This window comes from Epinephelus lanceolatus, chromosome 1 (genome assembly GCF_041903045.1).
Source record: "Epinephelus lanceolatus isolate andai-2023 chromosome 1, ASM4190304v1, whole genome shotgun sequence".
NCBI lineage: Eukaryota > Metazoa > Chordata > Actinopteri > Perciformes > Serranidae > Epinephelus > Epinephelus lanceolatus.
Window position 1 is genome coordinate 14,641,882 of NC_135734.1, and position 21,562 is coordinate 14,663,443.

The 21,562-nt window shown below is 40.5% G+C and overlaps 1 protein-coding gene across 1 annotated transcript in view; it reads left to right on the forward strand.

The window, feature by feature from the left end:
• The window catches only part of LOC117257006 (retinoic acid receptor gamma-A-like), a 42,153-nt gene continuing 20,591 nt past the window's right edge, over positions 1-21,562 (forward strand). Inside the window, exons 1-2 of the mRNA XM_033626797.2 lie at positions 1-163; positions 14,295-14,697. Coding sequence (XP_033482688.1) covers positions 14,529-14,697 — 169 coding nt within the window. The 5' untranslated portion in view covers positions 1-163; positions 14,295-14,528. The remainder of the gene's footprint in view (positions 164-14,294; positions 14,698-21,562) is intronic.

Below are 21,562 nucleotides of genomic sequence, written 5' to 3' on the forward strand. Positions count from 1 at the left end.
GGGAAAAGGAGAGGGAGGCGGAATGCAACAGGCTGAGCTCTATCGTCGCCGTGAGAGGGACTTCTGACTGACAAACACAACTACTACGCTCCTTCCCAGCTCGTTTCTCCACTGACTCACCCTCACTAGCCGCCTCACTGTGTGCCGTGTTCAGCCACATCTGGTAAGTTTGGTTTTTCAATCCAATTTTTCAAGATCTTCCTTTACTTGTAACTTCTGTTGGCTGTGTGTGTGTGTGTGTGTGTGTGTGTGTGTGTGTGTGTGTGTGTGTGTGTGTGTGAAAAGAAGACAGACAGAGGACATGTCAGAGCATGAGTGAGATGTGTGTGTGTTTCTCTTGTCTCTCTCCTCCTCTCTCTTTCTGTGAATGTGTGCGTGTGTGTGTGTTTCTGGGACAGCACGAGTGGAGAGATTGAGTTTCCTGAGGACAGATTTAATTGAGAACAGAGATTTTGAGCGAAGGGAGAAAGAACAACAGAAACAGCTAAGGAGGGGAATGAAAACTGATCAGCACTTGCATGTGCTCAGAGGCCGCTCCATGAGAGAAGACAAATGCTTGTGGAGATGTATGTGTGTGTCATTTGTTTTCCCCCCACTGATGGATGCACATCTCTGTGTTTATTCCTGACTTTATAAACTCTGATTCACAGCTGCTGAAAGGTTATGATCACTGCTAAGGTCCATCTTAAATAATGGATGTTAGAATTCACGAGCAGAGGTCACTGCGTTCTACTGTTGCATACATCAGGCTTGGTGGCGTGCTACAGGTGAGCTTGGTAACCATCTCAGGCCATTCTCCAGCACCAGACAAAGTGGCTGCCTTAGCCCGCAGGCTCTCAGCCAACAGACCGGCTGTCAGACTTGATGGATCACTCCATCAACATCACAAATGGCTGAGTGGGTCTGGCCTACCTGAGTATGAACACACTCAGTCACTCATCCCCCCCTCCCTGAAGGTTATGTAAACAGGTTTCCATCCACACAATTACATAAGCGGGATGGAAACACTGAAATAGGCCACTCCGGATATCACAAGACAGTCTGCTGTGTGTCTGATCACTGCTGCTTTGCATTATGTGTGTATGTGTGTAAGAATACACTTGCTGACCCCCTTTTTTATAAAGCCCATGAATCATTTCAAATAGCATCCTTTGTGCGACATGCGCTGTATAAATACAGATGCATTGCTTGATTGATGATTGTGATTAAGATGCTATTCATCTGCTAAGTGCTTCTTCCCAGCTGATCCGAGCTGCCCGCGTCTGTCCGCTAACACCATAGTGCTGAGCATGCCACTCTACGCCATGCACTCCAATGCAAGGCCCCCGCTGCGAGCTGCTGTAGCAAACTCTTGACAAATCTATTCCAGATTAATTTTCCTTAATGTCTGGAGGAATGTTCATCAGCACATCCACAGGAATAGGTGGACGAGTCTATAAGGAGGCATAAACAGCTGGGCGCAAACACTACATAGCATATTAGAGATCACATTCTGGAGAGCAGTGACAGACTCGCTAAATATAACTCCTCTTTGTCGTCTTCTTTGCTTCCTCTTCTCGTCTGATTGAATGGGTTTGATTTTACTCTGCTTTTCGTCACTTGGTCATTTTCTCCGTCAGTGGATGTCCACAGTGTCGGCTACTGAGCGAACTTGTCTCTCTGATCCCAGGTCAGATTATTTTCAGCTTTTTGAAATCTAACATTTATGGTGCTTGCATCTGCTCTTGGTTAACTCCTAATTTTTTTCATTTGGTTTCATCATTTGGAGAAAAAATTTCAAGAAGGAATGCGTGTGTGTGTGTGTGTATGGGTTTGGGTGTGTTTGGATATAACTCCTTTAACTGCATTGCAATCTCATCTTTGTTCTCTACACTTTTCAAGAATGACAGCCCCTCAGGCTGAGGAGGCTGTCTGGCTCCTCTCCCTCGTTCTTTCTCTTCCTCACAGTCTCACTGACTTCTTTCTTCTTTATTTCCTCATATACATACATATATATATTTATATATGAAACAATTCGTCTTTGCCGGTGTGTCAGCTGAGTTTGATTTTGAACAGGGCTGTTCTCATACCGACTACACAGAAATGGAAACTTGGATCTTCCAGGACAAAGAAGTGAGCGTTTGCTACTTGTTTTTGAGAGCGGAAGACACAAATGTTTTCTTGTTCTGCAGAATATTGTACACTGAGTTATTTTGAGAGCCATGCAGTGGTTGTGGTTCGGGCTTGACGTGCCCAATTGGCTTCAGAGATTTGAAAGTCACTTGTAACATTCATTAATGCTTTCTCTGCACTTTTTCAAAAAAAAAATTTGAGGCTGAATGTGTCTCAGTGTGTCTAAAGAGCTTCTCAGTGTGTTTAATCGTGGCCCCGGGGCTGCTCTTCAGTACAGGCTACAAGTCCCTTTAAACACATTTCTAATCCTCTCTGTGGAGCAACAGCAAGGCACAGATTTTGAGTGTGTGTTAGACATATAGGTGGTGGGGGGTTCAGACAGTCTCTAGACACACATTTTACTTTAATACTAAATGAAAAGCTGCCCACCAAATGCTTCAATTAGGCCTGACCCATGGCCCGGGCTGCTGCGCCTGGAGCGACAGGGGCTGACCCCGGCTCCGACCTGGAGACCCCCGGGAGCCCACAGGGTTGGCTCCACATAATGACAACATTGTGTGTGTTATGAAGCATTACTATCGTCAACATCATCCCCATTAGCACTGCTAACACAGAATTCATACTGTGTCATTCTGAGTATGTTGGACAGTTTAAATTACAAAATTACAAGAGTAAAAATAAGTTAGTCTAGAGTCAGGTGACGCTTTGTGGTGATGAATGAACAAAGTGGAGGGTGCCTATTGTGACTTTCAGATCGTTTTCTACTGGGTGGAGATAATTTGATGATAATGCTGTAACTCGATCATGTATTTTGGTATAATGTGAATATCCCAAAGACCCCAACTAATCCAGGTTAACAGTAATAATAATTTCTAATCCAATGTTTGGTATATATCTCCCGAACTGACATCTCCGACATCTCAATTGCCTTCTTTGCCCAACCAACAGTCCAAAAACCAGTTTACTATCATAGAAGGTTAAAGACATTGCAAGCATACACACTGAGGACATGGGAACCAATGAGTGTTTGGCAGTTTTGTGTAAAAAAAAATGGTTTCATGATTAATCAGAAATCAGATTTTTTTTTGTTTTTTTGTCAATGACAATTAATCTTTTCTTCTTTAAATACATTTTACTTATAGAGCATTAATCTATATATATATATATATATATATATATATATATATATATATATATATGTATATATATATATATTTATAATAGTCACTTCTGCAAAAGTTTTTTTGTTAATAATTCCATCAATCACCAACTTGAAAATTGCAATTTCAATGTAACAGTCCTAATTTCAAGCATACCCAGCATAACTAAACTTGGAACAGTGGTTGTATCCATAAACATTTGTTGGAGACATCCCTTTAGTAGATACACTGTCATTTACATAAAAACATTTTAATAATGTGTTGCGGATTTGAATCTGAGATGAAAGTTCAACTGGTGGTGTGAAGTTAAAGGGTTAATTCAAAATATTTTGGAAATGCATTTATTGGCTTTCTTGCCAAAAGTTAGACAAGCAGGTCGATACCACTCTCAGACGTATAGCTACAATGCATTGAATTTTCTAACTCTCAAAAAGAAAAAGGCAATGTGGAACTATTGCCTTTAGGTTATTATCGACTTTGTCACCCTCAAACTTCAAACATGTATTTTTTATAGCCTCTATAAACTCGGCGAGGGAGATCAGATCTTGTTTACTGGAAATTATTTTCATAAAATGAATATCTGGAAATCCCTATGAAAGATGTTTCTGAGTAACAGCGGGGAAACAGACATCAAATGTTATTTTGAGGCTTAATATATACATCTGTGTGTACATTCTTGACTAAGCTAACAACATAATGACTTGCATGAAATGAAAATATGTGTTTGCCACAGCCAGAAACATTTTGCGGGTATAAGATGGCTGTCAGACACCGATGGTTTACGGCCCTGCAATATTTGTGTTGCTCAAAAGACATTTTTACATGTCAGTTTGACATAAAATATAGTACGGTCATTTGTTGGAAAATCTCATTATGTTGTTTGTGGGTGATGGTGCCTATGTTTTTTCCCCTCTGTAATGGTTTCTGTGTGTCAGTATGTGCATTTTCTGCTTGGAGTGTTCAGGACAGATCATCCCTGGCTGCATTCTCGCAGAAAAAGCCAGATTTGATTGTGGTTTTATGGTTTACAGCTAATTGTCCCTGCTGAAGTCATGTTTTTCCCTGCATTTGGCTGTTTTGGGGGGAGTTTTTATATCCACTCAGACTCTGCCTTTTACTTTACTTTGTGGCTCGGTGTCATACAGAGAAACTCTGTGGTTTCAAACGCAGGGATTGTATTTAAGTTTTTCCTCTTGATTTCCTTCCTACTATCACACTCTAATGTCTCCATAGATACAAGCTGGACAAAACCATAAACTTTCATCTGTTGTGCAAGTCAAAAGTGGCTGAAGATTTGCTCCACGTTACACTGACAATAAGCAAATAGATTTCAGAATAAAAGGGAAAGAACAAAAGATAAGCAAAGCTCATATCCACAAAAGAACAACACAAGATAATAAACCAACCAAACAAAAGAGCAACAACAAAAAAAAGAAAATCCATAGCACTTAATCACTGAATACCCGCCTATTTTCCAGCTGACTCACATCGCTCTGGATTGAACCCACACACTGAAAGTGTGGAAACAGAAAGATGACTAAATAGTTGGGAGGAGAAAAAAAAACACAACATTTTTTTATTTTCTATTTACTGACAGGATACTTTTCAGTTCATGTGGCCTGTTCTCAGTCCAAAACATTAAAGTGTGTTTATTATCCGACAAACAGTTTTTATTTTGTCTTAGACAAGTGTTCACACTCTCATTGGGGTGAAACAACCACTTTAAGGGTATAGAAAAAAAATAAGAAACATCATCATGTAATCCATTGGCTACGCTAACAGTGAGGACTAATCGACCACATGATTATACAAAATAAAGGACATCATTATGTGATGTGGAGCTGAGCATTTAAACCCTCTGGTAATAGTTCAGTCACATAACTGACACTGTTTCTATTTAGTGGAAACATTGACATTACCAACACATAAACATTTACCTTTCTCATGTGTTTCTCTGAACCTCAACACTTTCCAATGAAATCCTAAAATCTCGCAGTGTGCTTGTATTCTGTTGTAGTTGAGACATTGCGTACATGATGCTTTGCCTTAAAAAAACAATGCTGATGGTGCATAAGTCAAAAGTGTAGGTTTCATTAAGGAATTATAAATAATAAAGAGATTTTTTTGGTTATGTTGCCTTTATTCCTGTTAGCATATCAAGAACTGTTTGTTTCTCTGATTATCTATCCATGCACCTCAATGTTTACTGATTCTCAGATTCAGTTTCGAACACAGCTGGACTTGAAGAAAGAAGGACCTGTGGCAGAAACAGAAAGGGTACCTAAAACTACACAGGTAGCCATTTAGCACTGACCAATCACTGACGAGTAATACTACTCATGCAGTCAACTTGCAGTCAACCCTTTCCCCCACAATACATAGTCAAATTTGTTCCATCTATACAACATTAGTCCCCCCATGACAAGGAAAGTTCAATCCAAAATATCAGTAATAATAACTCTGTGTGGCACATTACAGAAAAACGATTTATTGTGTTAATCCGACAAGTGGACTTTTAAAATACATGTTAACATGTTAGTCCAACTGAAATCGTACTAAATCGTATTTCTCAAAGTCGTACTAACACACCCAGATAATGCAGCTGGGAGCTGAATTACCCCTGCATGTATAAGTAGGTGAACTGGAAAAAGGTCCAATACTGACAGGATGAAAGGGAACATATTGCCACCTATCACACTTCAGATAATAAATCAATTCCCCTCCCGTGCTTGTATACTGGGACAAGGACAGTAGACCAATTAGCTCGGTAACCATAGCTCGACTTAGGTGTGCATGTAAACATACTGACTGAGCAATGCAAAGACTCAGGAGTGTTTTCAGAGTGAAAGAAAAGTCAGAACAGGCTGATGCAAGCTGACATGCCACCATGCAAGAGTCAGTGTATCCTCATACAACGGTTCATATGATATCCAACAAATTATCACCCCATGAATGACGTTATGTACTTAATGTAAAATTACTTGGGTGACGTTTAGGCAAGCAAAGTTATAAAGCCTAGGTTTGGGCAAGTAAAGTTAATTTGGTTAGGTTTAGGAAAATAAAAATGCTGATGAAGCACCTTAAAATGATTACAAGTTCACTTGGTTTCACATGGGACACAAACACCAGTCTGCTGCAGGAAAGTCCTGTGTTTTGTGACACATCCATCTCCCCATCAGCGCATTTGTCTTATGACCACAGCCTTCCCGATTACGTGGGTCATACATGAATTACTGGCTCATGATTATGTAGGTTATATACAAATAAATTAATTTTAGTAGGTATGCATACAAACATTGCTTGAGAACAGCCTGCAAGAGTACATAAGCAATACAACTGTTTTTGTTGGTGACATTGGGAACCTATCCAAACAGTGAAAACAGGGCAGGAAACTAGGAGCTACTAGTCCTCTCTAGTGTATACTGTTACCTGGTCTATGAAATAGTGCAGTCTTTATCCTTGTGCAATCCTTTCATGATTTAAAGATGGATTAATCCTTTATTAACCTATACACACCCTGATCAACCTCCATTTTCTGAATGCTTTAACTGAGGCTGTTGCTCATTCACTAACTGACACTGGAGGACACATACTAGACTTCCTGTTACCACACATTTCCCAGCCCCAAAAGTGGACTCATTATACTATAAAACTGAAGATTAATTGTAACTCTCCAGTAATCAGTTTCCCTAAAAAAATGCTTCACCACATTATCTCCACACCACATTTTTCTCTAATGTGCAGATAAAAAACAACCAAAAATCTGATCAAAATTCTCAATTCACCAAAGAGTGATGGATCTAAGAACAAAACATATAACTGCTATAATGTTAAACTTTTTATCATGTATAGCAGTGTAAATAAGAAGTCAACTTTCTGCTTCTTTTAACAGAAAGTTAAAACCTTAATATAGCCAATCAGGACATACAAGTCATTGTCATTAAAATGTATTTATATTGATGCTGTCAGATGACTTTGCAGTCGTAAAATAGAGCCTGATCCACAGGTTGCATTTATGAATTGTGCTTGTCAGTTGTCTGACAATAGAAACAGGTGTATATGTAAATGACAACTACAAAATCATGAGTTGGCTGAGTTAGACCACACTGTTGACAATCCCAGAGAAGAGGAGGGGATCGAATGGAAATGTAGGTTTTAGGGGCAGTTATTGGCAGAAATGGTACATAATATTCATAACTATGTTTTCATTACTTTAGGATCATCTGAAAATAAGAGTCATAGTGTTTTTGTTACCTTAGATTGAGCTGTTTTTATCTACATGCAGAGTGGGTCCATGAAGAGTCCGCCATTGTGTTCTACAGTAGCCCAGAACACACAAACCAAACACTCAGTCTAGATAGGGCCATTTGCCTTTTTGTGTCAGCAACTGTATTTCTCCCACACCCTTGGCACATAAGAGATGTTTTAGTGCTGCAACCTCACTGCTAGATGCTACCAAAGGCTTGGATATACTTTCTGCATTGAACGTTATGCGGACGCACATGCGGTTGTATTCATAGTGCCATTGGCAGTCCATGTCAGCCCCCTGGTAGTAAACAGGAGGGCTGGGAGGTGAGCTTACCTTCCTCCTACTGCCAGCATTGGGTAAAACTGAAAATAAGAAGCCGCTTCCTGGTCTGAGGTGAATGTCTGTCAAATATCCACCTTAAAACTAACTTCACCATGCTGCAGCGGCTGCAGATGGCTTGGCCGCAGGGTTTTGGGCTGGACCAGAGTATGGAACAAGAGACTGGACCATGTGCAGTCAGCACGCTTGCTATGCATACAGTCCACGCAACCACAATAAATGAGCTGTATGTGGAGTCTATGCGGACCCTTGTTGACATGGGCGGATGATGATATTTAATTCACATCGACCAAAATGCAGATAATATCACTGCCATCTTGCATTATCACCACACTAGCTTGGAGACAACCATGGCTACCTAACCTGCATACTGGAGAGTGAGCCATCGCCTAGGCCTAGTCTTTGGGCTTGTGCTGGCGAGTCTCATCCCCAGTCAGACCTTCTGTATTTAATGCTACAAGTCTAACTTCAAGTCTTGCCCTGTCTGAAAAATGTTGAATTCGAATTTCAGCACTATGAATGAAGCTTCAAACTATTTGGTACAGCTCTATGATCTGGCCAGGTGTTGATTCTGACAGATTAGTTGTTTGCCTACCAAATTACGAAAGAGATTTTTATGAAAACAACCTGGGGCAATTTTTTAAGTGCTGCTTACAACAATGGGGGCATCACCTTTCACAAATGATTGTCGCCTGCAAGTTGTGAGCCCTATAGTGCTCTCCCTAGTTTGCTGTTAAAGTGAGCAAAAAGAAATGATATCATTCAGCTTCCATGTTGCAGATTTGGTGAGGTTGCCTCCTGATATGTTAGTCTGGTCACAGGTCGTTTTCACATGTTAATGACTCAGTGTGGACAGATGCTCAGTAATGACCTTCTTTGTGTCAGTGTGCGTGTAGTTTCATAACTATAACCTCAAGCTGATTTGGGCTGGGAACACCATAAAGTTTAGTCACATTTACACCCAGGGTAACTAGGTCCAGATGATGCTCCTAATAAGCACTTAAAACATGTTATTTAAAAAATGTTTTTGTCATTTCAACTGTTTACAGCTGAGAGATGTTTACAGCTCTTGCAGCAATGTTCTGCACATAATGGGGTCGCTCCAGAAAGCAGAGTTTGATGGAAGTTGTGTGAAAACAAACACAGTTGATGGTTTGCAGTGGCTTGTTGGAAAAGACAGAGAGGTGGAAAGCCCCAACGTTTTTACACTAAAGCTGTTTTTAATCCCCATAGTCTGGGAAAAGGGAGCATCGGTTGTGTGTGTTGGTGTATTTGTGTGTCAGCAGGACCAGGACCAGGTGACCCAGTCTGACCTGACCCAGCCAGGTTTCATAAAAGCTGCATTGAGGCCTGGAGGCCCGGAGACACAGCACTGCTTTTGTTGCCTTACCCAAGGTGTATTCCCCCTGGAGGGAGGGAGGGGGGGGGGGGGGGGGGGGGGTGTTACTCATTAGACAGAAAGAAACCGTTCCTTGGCTTGGGTGCACATTATTTCATAGTTTATTAGTGGAAATAAAACCGTTGCTTTATTTTTATGTATGTTTTCGGCAACCGCTCTGCCCGTTTTTTTTTTCTCCTCCCTCCTCCCATGCTTCTTTACCACAGTCCGTTCTTTCTCTTATTAATCCAGTTTCTAGTATGGCTCTAATTAATAGGACTCTGTTCACTTCTTACACATGGCCTGCCAGATGCTTGAAACTCCCTCTTATGTTCTTCCCCTCCCTTTCTTTTCCTCTGTTTCCCTCTATCTTTTTCCATCTTTTTTTTCAGCTTTCGACACTTTATTTTTTTCTTCATCCCAATCCTTTTATACATCTGGCTTTCATACTGGTGATTTCGGTCTTTGAATTTGATTGGTTAAAGAGTCAACTTGAAGTCAAACGACTCCAAAGCTGCATCTGTGGAGGGATCCTCCATCCTATATTTACTCCTTCATTCTTCAAGGTCAATTGCAGCTTTCAATGGTGCTTCAGCATGTGTGAACACAGTGTGTTTTCCACTGATTACTCGCCCATGAACATGATTAAAGTCACAGAACATCTGTGTACGTTCACTTCTCCAGCCTGCATGTCCGTGCTTGTATGTTTCTGTGTGCTGCTTTTGGAGAGGCATGTGCATGCATATGTTTTGCAAAATGTGACCATTCCACACCATGTATGTAATCACTTTTTTTTAATCACTACACACTTTGTCCAACCTGTGTTTGACATTTTCTGATCGTCAAACACAAAAGCTCTTTGTGAAAATAGTTCGCAGGGACTCTCCCTAACTGGCCCTCGCAGTGAAGAAAAACCGCAGCAGAGCCAAGCAGTTACAGAAAATATGTCAATATGGGAAATATGACTTTAAAAACAACACTCACTGCGCTGATTTTGTGGCTGTGTATGTGAATGTGTAACATGTGCTGTATGTGTGTGTTTTGGAAGAAAAAGCTGCCGTAACAACAGAAGGATGTTGAAGTATTTTACAATATAATAATGGTAGCACAGATGCCTGATGGTTAGTCTAATGTTTAATCCACCGGATTTATATCATTGAGTGTAGACTAAATATTAGAAACACCCCTCAGTGTGATGCAATACAACTGTACAGCACTACAAACGTAAGCCTCCAATTTAAAGCAACACCTCTTTTAAACAGTTTCTACAAAAGGTGAACAATCTTATCTTCATGAGGGATTTATTGTATTTCTGTTGTGTTAGACTGCATTACTTTCAGCACATGGGTACCCAAAAAACTGGCAACTGAGTGCATAATTTTTGATACTTATATTTTATTTACAGTCTAAAATATCCTGATATCTAATTTAAAAAAGTCATATCATGTGTGTATTACTAATTTGCAGGTTAAGAATACCAGAAAAAACCTCAACAACAGACATAAAACATATGTATGAACTGGCATCCCATTCTTATTCCCAGGTCATCAATTACCAGCACTTTGTCCTGTATCCCTCTGTGCCTCATAGAGACACATAGGGCACCCTTTTAGCATCTCTTTGTGATGCATAGCTGAAATACATTGTAACATGTGGCTAATGTTGTGAAACAGTCACAGTTAGCTTTAGGCAACAAAACTACCTGGTTAGGTTTATAAAAAAGATCATGATTCTGGTTAAAACGATTGTGTTTCTTGCGTAACATGATGTAAATGTGCCTCTTGAGTGATGTTAGTATGTGAACAAATACTACCTTAAAAGTACCTTAAAACAGCACTGACTTTTGGTTTGAAACAGGACACAAACTGCAGTCTCCTGGGTGAAAGTCTGATTAGTCCACCAAACACTTTTGGTATGGTACCTTTGGAACCAAGAATAACCCTTCAGACATGGTACCTATACCATGGGTCTGTTGGGTGTTTCCAGTGCAGATAGTCGCTGTATTTCCTCATCACTGGTTACATGACTGGAAGACTGCACCTCGTTTATCGTCCACAGAACAGGGTTGCACACCAACATTTTCAGAACAAATTATAACAGGCTGCACTGAGAGTCTCTCTCAATGGGAAATTTAAAAATAGCAGCTTTGCGCATTTAGTCCTTCTCAGGCAAGCTCAGGGGTTTGTTATTGCTCACAAGAACGATGCTCTGCAATGCTTTTTTTTCCTCCAAGTGCGGATTAGAATATATGCAGTTCACATAATGCAGTCAAAATTAATATATATTTTTAAACACTTGAAGATGCGCTCATTACTAAAAGTGTATGTCATCCAAGAGAGACAGTAAATACTAAAGTAATGCTCATAGTTGTCATATTGAAATTTAAGGTGTGACACAAGGTGTGCTGATGCATTCACTATCATTACAAGTAAACATTCTGCCTTAAAAGTTGCCGGCAGTCGACCCAGTGAATTGAGTTTTTTTTTCTCAGACTCCAGCTGCTGCGAGAGGCAGCAAAACATCCTTTATTTTATCGTTACAGTTTACTATTATACGTAAAACTCGAACAGTGGTTACATTAGCCAAAACCAGCCACAACTCAGGCCTGCGTAGAGTGACTAATCAACAGACTGCAGTGTTCACAGCTCCACCTTTTATTACCAGATCTGCGTGCTAGGTACCCCAACAGAAGGGGGACCAAAAATGGGAATGGTACGGAAAGGTTTCATTGGTACCATCCACAAATTTTCACAGTGAAACAGACAAAAAGTGTACCAAACTGTACTGTACCGTACTGCTCGGTGGGAACGGGGCTATTTGTTTAACCCATCCACTTTCACTCCATCCCTCCCTATGTGGATTCCCCTCTCTTTATACCACGTCAGTTGCTCTTAGTGTATTGCCGGAGATGGATTTAGATTGGGGTCAGTAAAAAGCTATGTGCATCTTCGAAAGATGCTAAAGGGTGTCTTTGGTGTTGATTTAACATGCCGAGGGATGTGACAATGCATTGGTATTTGACATCCTGAAAATGACAACGGGCTACAACCTACAGTCTATGGCTGCAACTGCTAAGTACTTAAACGGGTTGGCTGACCAAAACACATCTTCTTAGGATCTTGAGTGATGAAGCCTGGAATAAGCTGTTATGATTAAAGCTCTTTAATAAGGTGCAGCACCTAAGATTTCAAAATGAAGCAATTTTATCAGAGCAAACACTTTTTCATTCAGCCCAGGTAATATTAAGCCTTACGAAACAGTTTGGGATATACGTTACAATATGTCCAGGTTCATCCGATATAACAGAGTTAAATGGTTGTAAACACTTCTACTTACTAATAGTGTTGTAGTCAAGACCGCTTACACCAAATCCAAGTCATGACCAAGACTAGAATGTACTGAGACCAAGAGAAGACCAAGACTTTGAGGGGTTGAAACCAATTCAAGACCAAGACCAGACCGCACTTCTAAAATTGATCTGACTGACCCACAAAAATCACCCAAATCAATATTCCTCTTTATTCATGTCTTTTATTGTGTATATTGGGGAATGCACCATGAATTTGGGAATTTATTTTCTATGAGCAAACATATACAAACACTAAGGGGTGAAATCAACTAAACCATCTTCATTCAACACTGATCCCTGCTGTTGTGGTCTTGACTGGTTTTGAACATAAAATCCAAAGTCCTTTTAGTCTGAGATGGAGGCAAGGCCGAGTAAAAATGTAGTCAAGTGCGAGACAAGACCAAGAGCTTTAAAAAGTGGTCTAGAGACCAAGACTGATCTTGAGCACTACAGCAGTGCTTTCTATTGAAGAAAACTGCTCACAGAGAGGTCTGTGGGTTATTAAGAACTGGGACTCTGTTCCCGGAAAGATATATTGCTGTTTTTTTTAACTGTGATTTTTAAATTCTGTGAGTTCCATTAACAAACTTTTATTCATCTCTGTTGCGTTTGGTTGGACGCAGATGTCTCAGAAATAGATATCTCAAAGCCTGAACAAATAAAAACATAATCTGCATGGCGAAGTACAACAAGAACACAAGAGGCAATTTGAGTGAATTGTCCCTTTAAGATGGAAATTTGCTAAATTAAGAGGTAATGCTTGGGTGTGTATTTGTTGGCATGTCTCTGTCCTGTAAAGGGGCTCTGCTGTAGCCAGTATTTTTACCTCCACATGTGGAACAATTTACTTTCAATCAGGTACGGATAGATGGACAGATAGTTCCCTTATGTTTTCTTCACTCTGTTTTTCTATTGAATCTGTGTATTCTACTTAGCAGTGCAATAAGGGCCATTTGTAAATTCATAATTCTCTCCCTCTGCATCTCACCCACCCTGGGTGTTTGATTCCCATGCTGAAGCAGGCCCAAAACAACAAGACATTCTTTGGCCGAGCTGTATTTACCACAGCTCCACCACAGAGAGTTAAGCTCCACCCACTCATGAAATCACTAAAGGGGATGAGAGAGTCATAGAGAAACAAGAGGAGAGGGCTGCCCTCATTTCACTTATTGACAGGGTCACAGAGCCACTGCGTGAGTCCTGAGGGCCAGAGAAGGTGAGATATTGTGATCACCATAGACCCTCAGAGGTTTGTTTGCTTCACAGAGGGTTTGTGGTGTGGGGCACAGTGAGAAGGAGTAAGTCATGTGTCTGTTGTTGTAAAGGGTTAATTGTGCCCATGTTGTGGCTGGCTGTTCTCGAGAAGGCTGGCTACAGTCAGGCTGGCAGAGGGAACAGAGAGACCCTTTATAATACAGTGCTGCTGATTGAAATCATATGGCATTGCCTGAAATCATTGCACTACTTTGAAGACAGACAAAAAACATGAGAGAAGTGTTTCTGTTTCTTCAGCGCTCTCTTTTTGCTCTTTGCCTTCTTTGTGTTTTTTTCCTCATCTGGACTTTGTCTTTGAGATATTTCAGGTATTGTTTTTGTTATTGCTATTTTTGTATGAATTGTTGTTATCGATTTGACTTTGGGAAAGTTTTTAACTCACTATGGTCTCCAGGACTGACATAAGCTCTTCTCCTTCCTTCTTTTCTACAGAGTCTGGACCTCGTCAGGTCTTGGTCACGTGGCTCCTGATCTCTCTTCCTTGCTTGTCAGCATCCCTCTCACCTCTCTGCAGCCTGACGGCAGAGCAGCTAGCAGCTGAGAGGGGCTGAATGGCAGCAGCCCACTTCAAACTCACTGCAGGCCCCTGACAAAGAAGACGAAGGAAGAGGAAACATTAAGACAGTCAGAGAAAACTCACCCAAACCAGCAGCAGCACTTTTCACGATGGCAACCAACAGGGAGCACCAAGTGCGTCACATGACTGGCTTTCCTCGTGCCATGTACCCGTTTACCTTTAACTCCATGCGGAGCCACTCCCCCTTTGACCTGCTGGCCAGTAGCCACCTTTTCGGCCGGTTTGGGGCAGACCTTCCCAAAGAGATGGCTGCATTGTGTGAGTAATAAATAATTTATTATTCATTTACGCAACTTACAAAATCAACCATGAAGACTTGTTATTCATCACTTTTATAGTGTGTCGCTTTGAAAGGTGTAGGTTTTCCATTTGGTGCATTTTATTAAAAAAGACAAAGAGAGAAATTTTGAGAAAAGTGTTGGGATACCTCACTTAAATAAACTCATATCAATGCACAGATGCACAAAGATGCTCCTAACCAAAAAAAATCTCGTTATATTCAGACCTACCACTCAAAACTAGAGAGACACATTTATCTTAATTCAGATTGTTGAAGAAAATATGTTGAAAATGTTTAATATAATCAAGACTGGGCCAAGGTTCAATCAAGAAATTCTGATCCCACATGCTTGCATATGACAAGACAGTGTGCCAAATATCCATGTCCAGACAGTCCTGTTTTGTGTAAAACAGTGGAGACTCTTCACAATTTGTGTCTTCAGGGCGAATTGAGATTATAATCAGGCTTTAAATCATGCGAAGAGAAGAGAAGAGAAGAGAAGAGAAGAGAAGAGAAGAAAGTTTTCCATGTGGTAAACCAAACGGATGGCAGAGAGGGTAGGGCTGGAAAAAAACAGCAAACATAATGGTCTCTGGTGTAGCTTGCTGCCCTCCACACAATCTAAATCTTTCAAATCCTCATCAGTATAGAGGAACACACATTTCCTTAGAAGAAGGATGGCAGATGAAAGAGTTTCTCCTGCCAACTTGCCAAAGCAGTGTGTTTAGATAGAGACGATTTTGAGTCACAGGGGGCGCTGTTGCACTTCACAGGGACAAAGACTGCAGCGAGACTCATGCAAAGACTGACAAAAGTGTGTATTTTGAAAATGAAGTTGATTTGATCTTTTCATTCTCTTCTCCTCTGTTCAGTAGTATTACTGAGACATTACGGGATCACAGCACCCTTTAATATGAATCTATATTCATGTAACTGACACTACATACCGTAAATTCCCGGTAATGCTAGTGTTGTAGCAAATTAAATTTATGTATCATACAGTTGGAGTTGCTATGGATTCATATAGAAGGAGAAATATTGACTGAAATTCACTGAGTCACAGTGATCAGGAAAAAAGTGTGTAGGGTAAACAACAGGATGTGAAAGTGACACAAAGGCAGCAATTTGTGGTGAAGTTATTGAAATTTCTTTTGATTATAAAATATGTTCCTCCTTTAAAATAAGCTTCTGTCCTCAATTCCTTCTTTAGCTCAGGATCAGGATTTTCTTGACTTCCTTACAGTGCAACTTTTGCAATTTCAGCATTAATAGATGAAGGTTCCTGCAATTTATACCCATTAATGTGTTCATATGAATGCTGATAATCTCAAGTTTATGTAGTTGTCAACATTTGACTGCTGTATGTATGATGAAGTCATGTCGCAAATTAGGTGGATTAGCTTGCATCCATATTGATACCTGTGACTAGTATTCTAGATTAATATTCTAAACACAGTATCTTTTGTCCTATAAAACTGAAATCTGGTGTAGAAATACCTGCTGAACGCTCCTGTCAGTCAGCGTGTGTGTGTCTCATTGTATGTATGCAGATAATGTGCTCAGTGAGCGGCTGATATCTGTTTATCTAGAGACTCAGGTCCTACCACTATGTTTGTAGCACTCACAGTGTCATTACATCTTTGACATGTTGCCTCTGGGACTTTAATACACACAGAGACAGACAGAGACAGAAAGATATGAGGGGCCGCATTATGTCAGTCAGGATTGATGACAATACGGGTGGCCACACGTGACAAAACAAGAGGCCCAGGGAACGTGTACAGGTACATACAGAATATCTAAGTCTCAGTTTTTTTTATGTTTTTTCAACTTTGACAGTTGCTGGTAGAGGCCAACCAAATTAGATTCGTTAAAGGGGAACTACACCTTTTTTCTAAATTCATACATGTTATTCCTCTGGTCTAAGACAGTCCAAAAATATTAGTAAACATAATTAACTCTCTCCCAAATCCAAAAACTAGAGTGCTGGGGGGCGTCGGTGGCTTAGTGGTAGAGCAGGCGCCCCATATACAAGGCTGTTGCCGCAGCGGCCCGGGTTCGACTCCAGCCTGTGGCCCTTTGCTGCATGTCACTCCCTCTCTATTAGATAAAACAGATGTTGACAAAGTTTTCGTTTGGGGACATTATTTGCTGTTGAAAACAGGTAATGAACCGTTATATATTTTTTCACAATACTCAGCATATTACAACAATATCGCAATAATATTGTATTGTGACTAAAGTATCATGATAATATCATATCATACATCATGTCGTGGAGCCTCTGGTAATTGACATCACTAGTATAAAGTCTGGAGCTGCTCCATAGTCAGTGAATTAGGAAAGATCTTAGAGCACCCAGGGGAATGTTCTCAGTATATGGGTACATTTTCTGTTTCACAACTGAGAACACTACAATGGAATAAAACTCATTTGGGCATAAAAAAGAAAACAAACATTCTGTGGGTTCACAAAATCTGGCTCTATTGTGCAGCTCCAGACTTTATATTTATTTATACAAGGGTTTTTTAAACATTTTAAACATCAAACAAAAAAGGCTAGAGACTCCTTTCCCATTGCCAGTAGACGATATGCAGCAGATTAAAATGCCTTTCTGTGTGTAGGCTTTTTTTTTTTTTTTTTTTGGTTTGTCATGTTTAACACCACAGGCAGGCCAGAAAATATGTTAGTAAACAACAGAAAGCAGCATGAGACCTATATTAACAAAAAAAAAAAACACTTCAAAGTGGTTACTTTTTTATATATCTCTTACATATTCAGTCTATCTTTAAAACTCAGTGCAGACTAGTATGGAACAATATTTGAGGGCTGCTTGGGTGGAGACAGACAGTATTTTGTGGTGGCTCATTATTGCTTCTTGCAAATTAAGGAGCTAAAATTAGCGCATTCACCTTGGTGTTGTGTTTTCGTCAATGCCGATCAGAGCCGCAGCCAATAAATACCCATGACCACTGACAGAGTCAAATGACCTAAGTGTGAATGCAGATTCCCATCACATTAAAAGGCTAAATGTTAGCAGGTGTTAGCAGGTTTTTTGTGCGGTGGAAAAGGGTCTGAGACTTACTTCTCTGGTTTCTGGCTTTGAGAGAGAGTAGCTGATGCTCACAAATATTGATTGAACTTTCCTAGGCTACAGAAATAACACATTTGAGTTATTCATTTAGATGGTGCTCCCCTGTAAGCTTGTAGTGCAGAGACCATAGAGTATCATTAGGTAAATAACCAGTTTAAAGTTTATTTCTATAATCACTCACTTTGTCTTCTTTGTTTTTCTTTGCCTTCATATACATAAAATTGACATTTAGGACATAAAATTCCAATTTTTTATTAAAAGATGAATGTAAGAAGGCTTCAACATGACAACGACGACTTCTCTTTTCTTGGTTAGTAGCAGAGAACAGCAGGATGACTGGAGCAAACAATAAAATTATATTCTTGACACCAGTATGCGATACTTGTGTGTGATACTCTGTGAAAGGGAGGTACAAAGCTGAAAATGTGGGCGAGATGTGGAAATTAACCAGGCTCATATAAATTAACATGTAAAACTCTTGTAGAATTTTGGCGTTGTCAAAAAAGATTAAAGGTGCAGTCACTGAGATTTGAAGCCAAGTTAATTAACCCATAATGCACGTTTATAATAATGTATATAGGTTGTGCATCAACACCAGCCATTACTTTCCCAGATAATGAGTTTCCTCGCTTTAGCATGTCCATCCTCGATCCCCACAAATGTAAACACAAGTAAGAGTGTCATTATTACAGAATTTTGCATCAAATATGATTTTTTCACAACATTTGGACTTTGTTCCATTATTTCATTTTAAAAAAGAGTTATCATAGAGAGGAAAAAAAGCTCTCCATAGGTAGCTTGCTAACTGACAGTTAACAGATGTTTAACTCGTCCTGTCAAAGCAAGAGTTTCCTATGCCAAGGAATATCAGTGAGCTACAGAGGTTTCTGGGAGTGGCTGGTTGATACCATTGCAACATCTTATGAATAGCTGAGTGTCTCAATGCTTTGAAAAGGAAACGATCCAAAATCATTTGCATGTCAGCCTGCAACGCTGCTTTTGAAACCTTGAAACAGCAGCATCTTGCTTCCCTACCAATACTTGCACCTGAATTTCACTTTATCCTTCATCGTGTACACTGACGCTTGTGATGTTGGCTCGTGTGAGAAATAAGATGGCGGCGCGTGTAGACGCAGCGACCCGGAGCTCTCCCTCTACTTCTTCTTCGTGCGTCGGTTTGGAATTGGGAAGTGAGCAGGTCATTGCTGTCACCTTAGATCCAACAGAGAGGAATTATTCAACCACAGAACAGGAACAGCACAGTGGTCGCGTGATCGCAGCCTTCCCGCTTACATGGGCTGTACACAAATTACCAGCTCATGATTACATAACATATATACAAATTGTGATTGTTCAGAAAAGTGGCGTTACTTCCTGGAGGGCAGTTGTGACACATTATTCATCTCTGGTTTGGTTTTTAAAACTCAGTAACCTGTAGCAATCATCTCATCTGATGAGTACTCTGGTTGCATGAGTTCATCTTACCGCTTGAGTAATGAAAAGGAAAATTAAATAAAGTCACAGATGCTCTGTCTAGAGCTCCTGTTGACACCACCAACCATCAGCTTCTCACTTGTGCATCAGTCCGACCTGCCAAAGACCTTTGCACATTAGATGAGATCATCTGGAAAGCTCAGCAGGACGACCCTGAAATTCAGGAACTGGACTGTAACCACTGGCATGGAAATGGCTCGCATTCTTGAATCTTGATCATTATGTGGGAAAGGAGTTGACACATTTATCCATCAGCTAGATTTTAAGAAATTATTTTATTAACTCTGTAGACTTCCCTTTTGTAAAGTGATAGTTTGCTGTGGCGGTTGGCCAGCAAGGGTTTTCACTGCTCATTATTTGAATAAGGACGACTAACCGTGCAAATAATGAGCCCATTCTTTACCATCACTGACACGACAATAAATAACTTATTTCTCATTAGTGCACAGTAAACAAAATTATACAGTATTACACTAGCTTAAGTGGGATTTGCCAATTAATTCAAACCAGGCCCTAATCAGTGCGAGTAAAAGACTGGACTTTGTTCACTAATGAGATGAACCTCAAAACATCCCTGGACTTGAAATTAGCGGATACTCACATCAAAAGCTCCCTGCTGTGTATTCAATCATACAGTGAGTTCTCTCCTCTTCCCCTAATAGCAGTGGGAGCTGGGAATTAGTATCAGAGCACACAAGAAACTCTTTTCGGTTCAAGCTTTTCTGCCCAGAGCTTCCTGGAACTGGTGTAAATACATGATACCATCTCTGGATTTGAAGTAAATATTTCTGGAAATGTTTTTGGAACGATGTATTTTTGTCTTTTTTTAATGACATTAGGATGAAAATTCTGTCTACTTTTAAATCCATGTTTAGTTATGATAAGGAAGAAATCTCACTGTAGTGATCATGAGGAGCAGAAGTGTATTTTTCCACAATGAACACAATGTCCTTTCGTAATTTCTGTACTAGTCACATCTTGTTCTTTGCAATGTTTGTGCGTGTGTGTGTGTGTGTGTGTGTGTGTGTGATATTAGTAACTTGAACCTAAAGGCACAGAGTGAGGCTTGTGTGTTTTTCTTTGTGTCTTTCATCACAGGCACTCTGTTTAAGCACATACACACATAATTGTTCATGCGTCCAAACACACAAACACACACACATGCACGCACGCACGCACGCGCACATGCGCGCGCGCACGCACGCACACACACACACACACACACACACACACACACATTTCCACTGCCACTCTGTAGGCTGCACATTCCAACACCCATGAATATCACAAACCAGCAGTCTCGCGCTCCTTGCCTCACATTTGTGACTATATTTGTGCGCTTGCTGATGACCGCAGTGAGACTTTGTGCAAATATCTGCAGCCGAGCCGGAGGAGCTGCTGCTGGGGAAAGAGACAGAGAGAGGGAGAGAGAGGGAGAGAGAGGCCATTGTTCAGCTCTGTGTGTTTGTGTCAGACATGACGACAGGATGAATAGCCAGAGAACTTGATTGTGAATAGTTGTAATGTGACTCGCTCCTCTTACAAATTGTGTGTATGTGTGTGTGTGTGAGGAAGGCTGAGAGTTTCAACTCAGATAGCAGGAGTTTATGTTTTGTTAAAAGTGAAAGAAAGTGAGGCAACTTTTTCTTTCTCCTTCACATTGGCCCTGCATTTGTGTGTCTCTTTCCTCAAAGCAGCAACAGGGGGCTGGGTGCTGTGAGGCGGGGAGGGTAATTGTCTCAAGGTGTGGAGAGAGCTCAGCAGGCTGATACTGTGCTACTCTGCTCCCTGCAGTGTGTCATTGTAGTGTGTGTGTGTGTGTGTGTGTGTGTGTGTGTGTGTTTTTGTGTGCTGCCCGGCCATGGTGGTGAAAGACAGGTAAAAACTCCCCACACTGAGACCAAGAAAAGGGTGGGAGGTGTGGGGGATAAGTAAAAAAGTACTTGCATGATGAATAAAAAAAGTTTAGGGAAAAAAACAGCAGAGAAGCTGCATGCTGTTATCCTCCAAATAATAAATAAAAAAATTAAAAATAAAGAAATGGATTCAGGGGGTTGGGAGAAATATACACAAACAAACAAACAACAGGAGAAAAAACAAAGAAAATAGAGAATTGTAACACACAAGGGTAGTATGAAGCATACGAAGCCATAGGCAGGACAATTTGGGAAGTCAGTGTGTGTGTGTGTGTGTGTGTGTGTATGTGTGAGTGAAGGGGGGTGTTAGAGCCCCAGTGGGGGTTTCTTCCAGAGTTC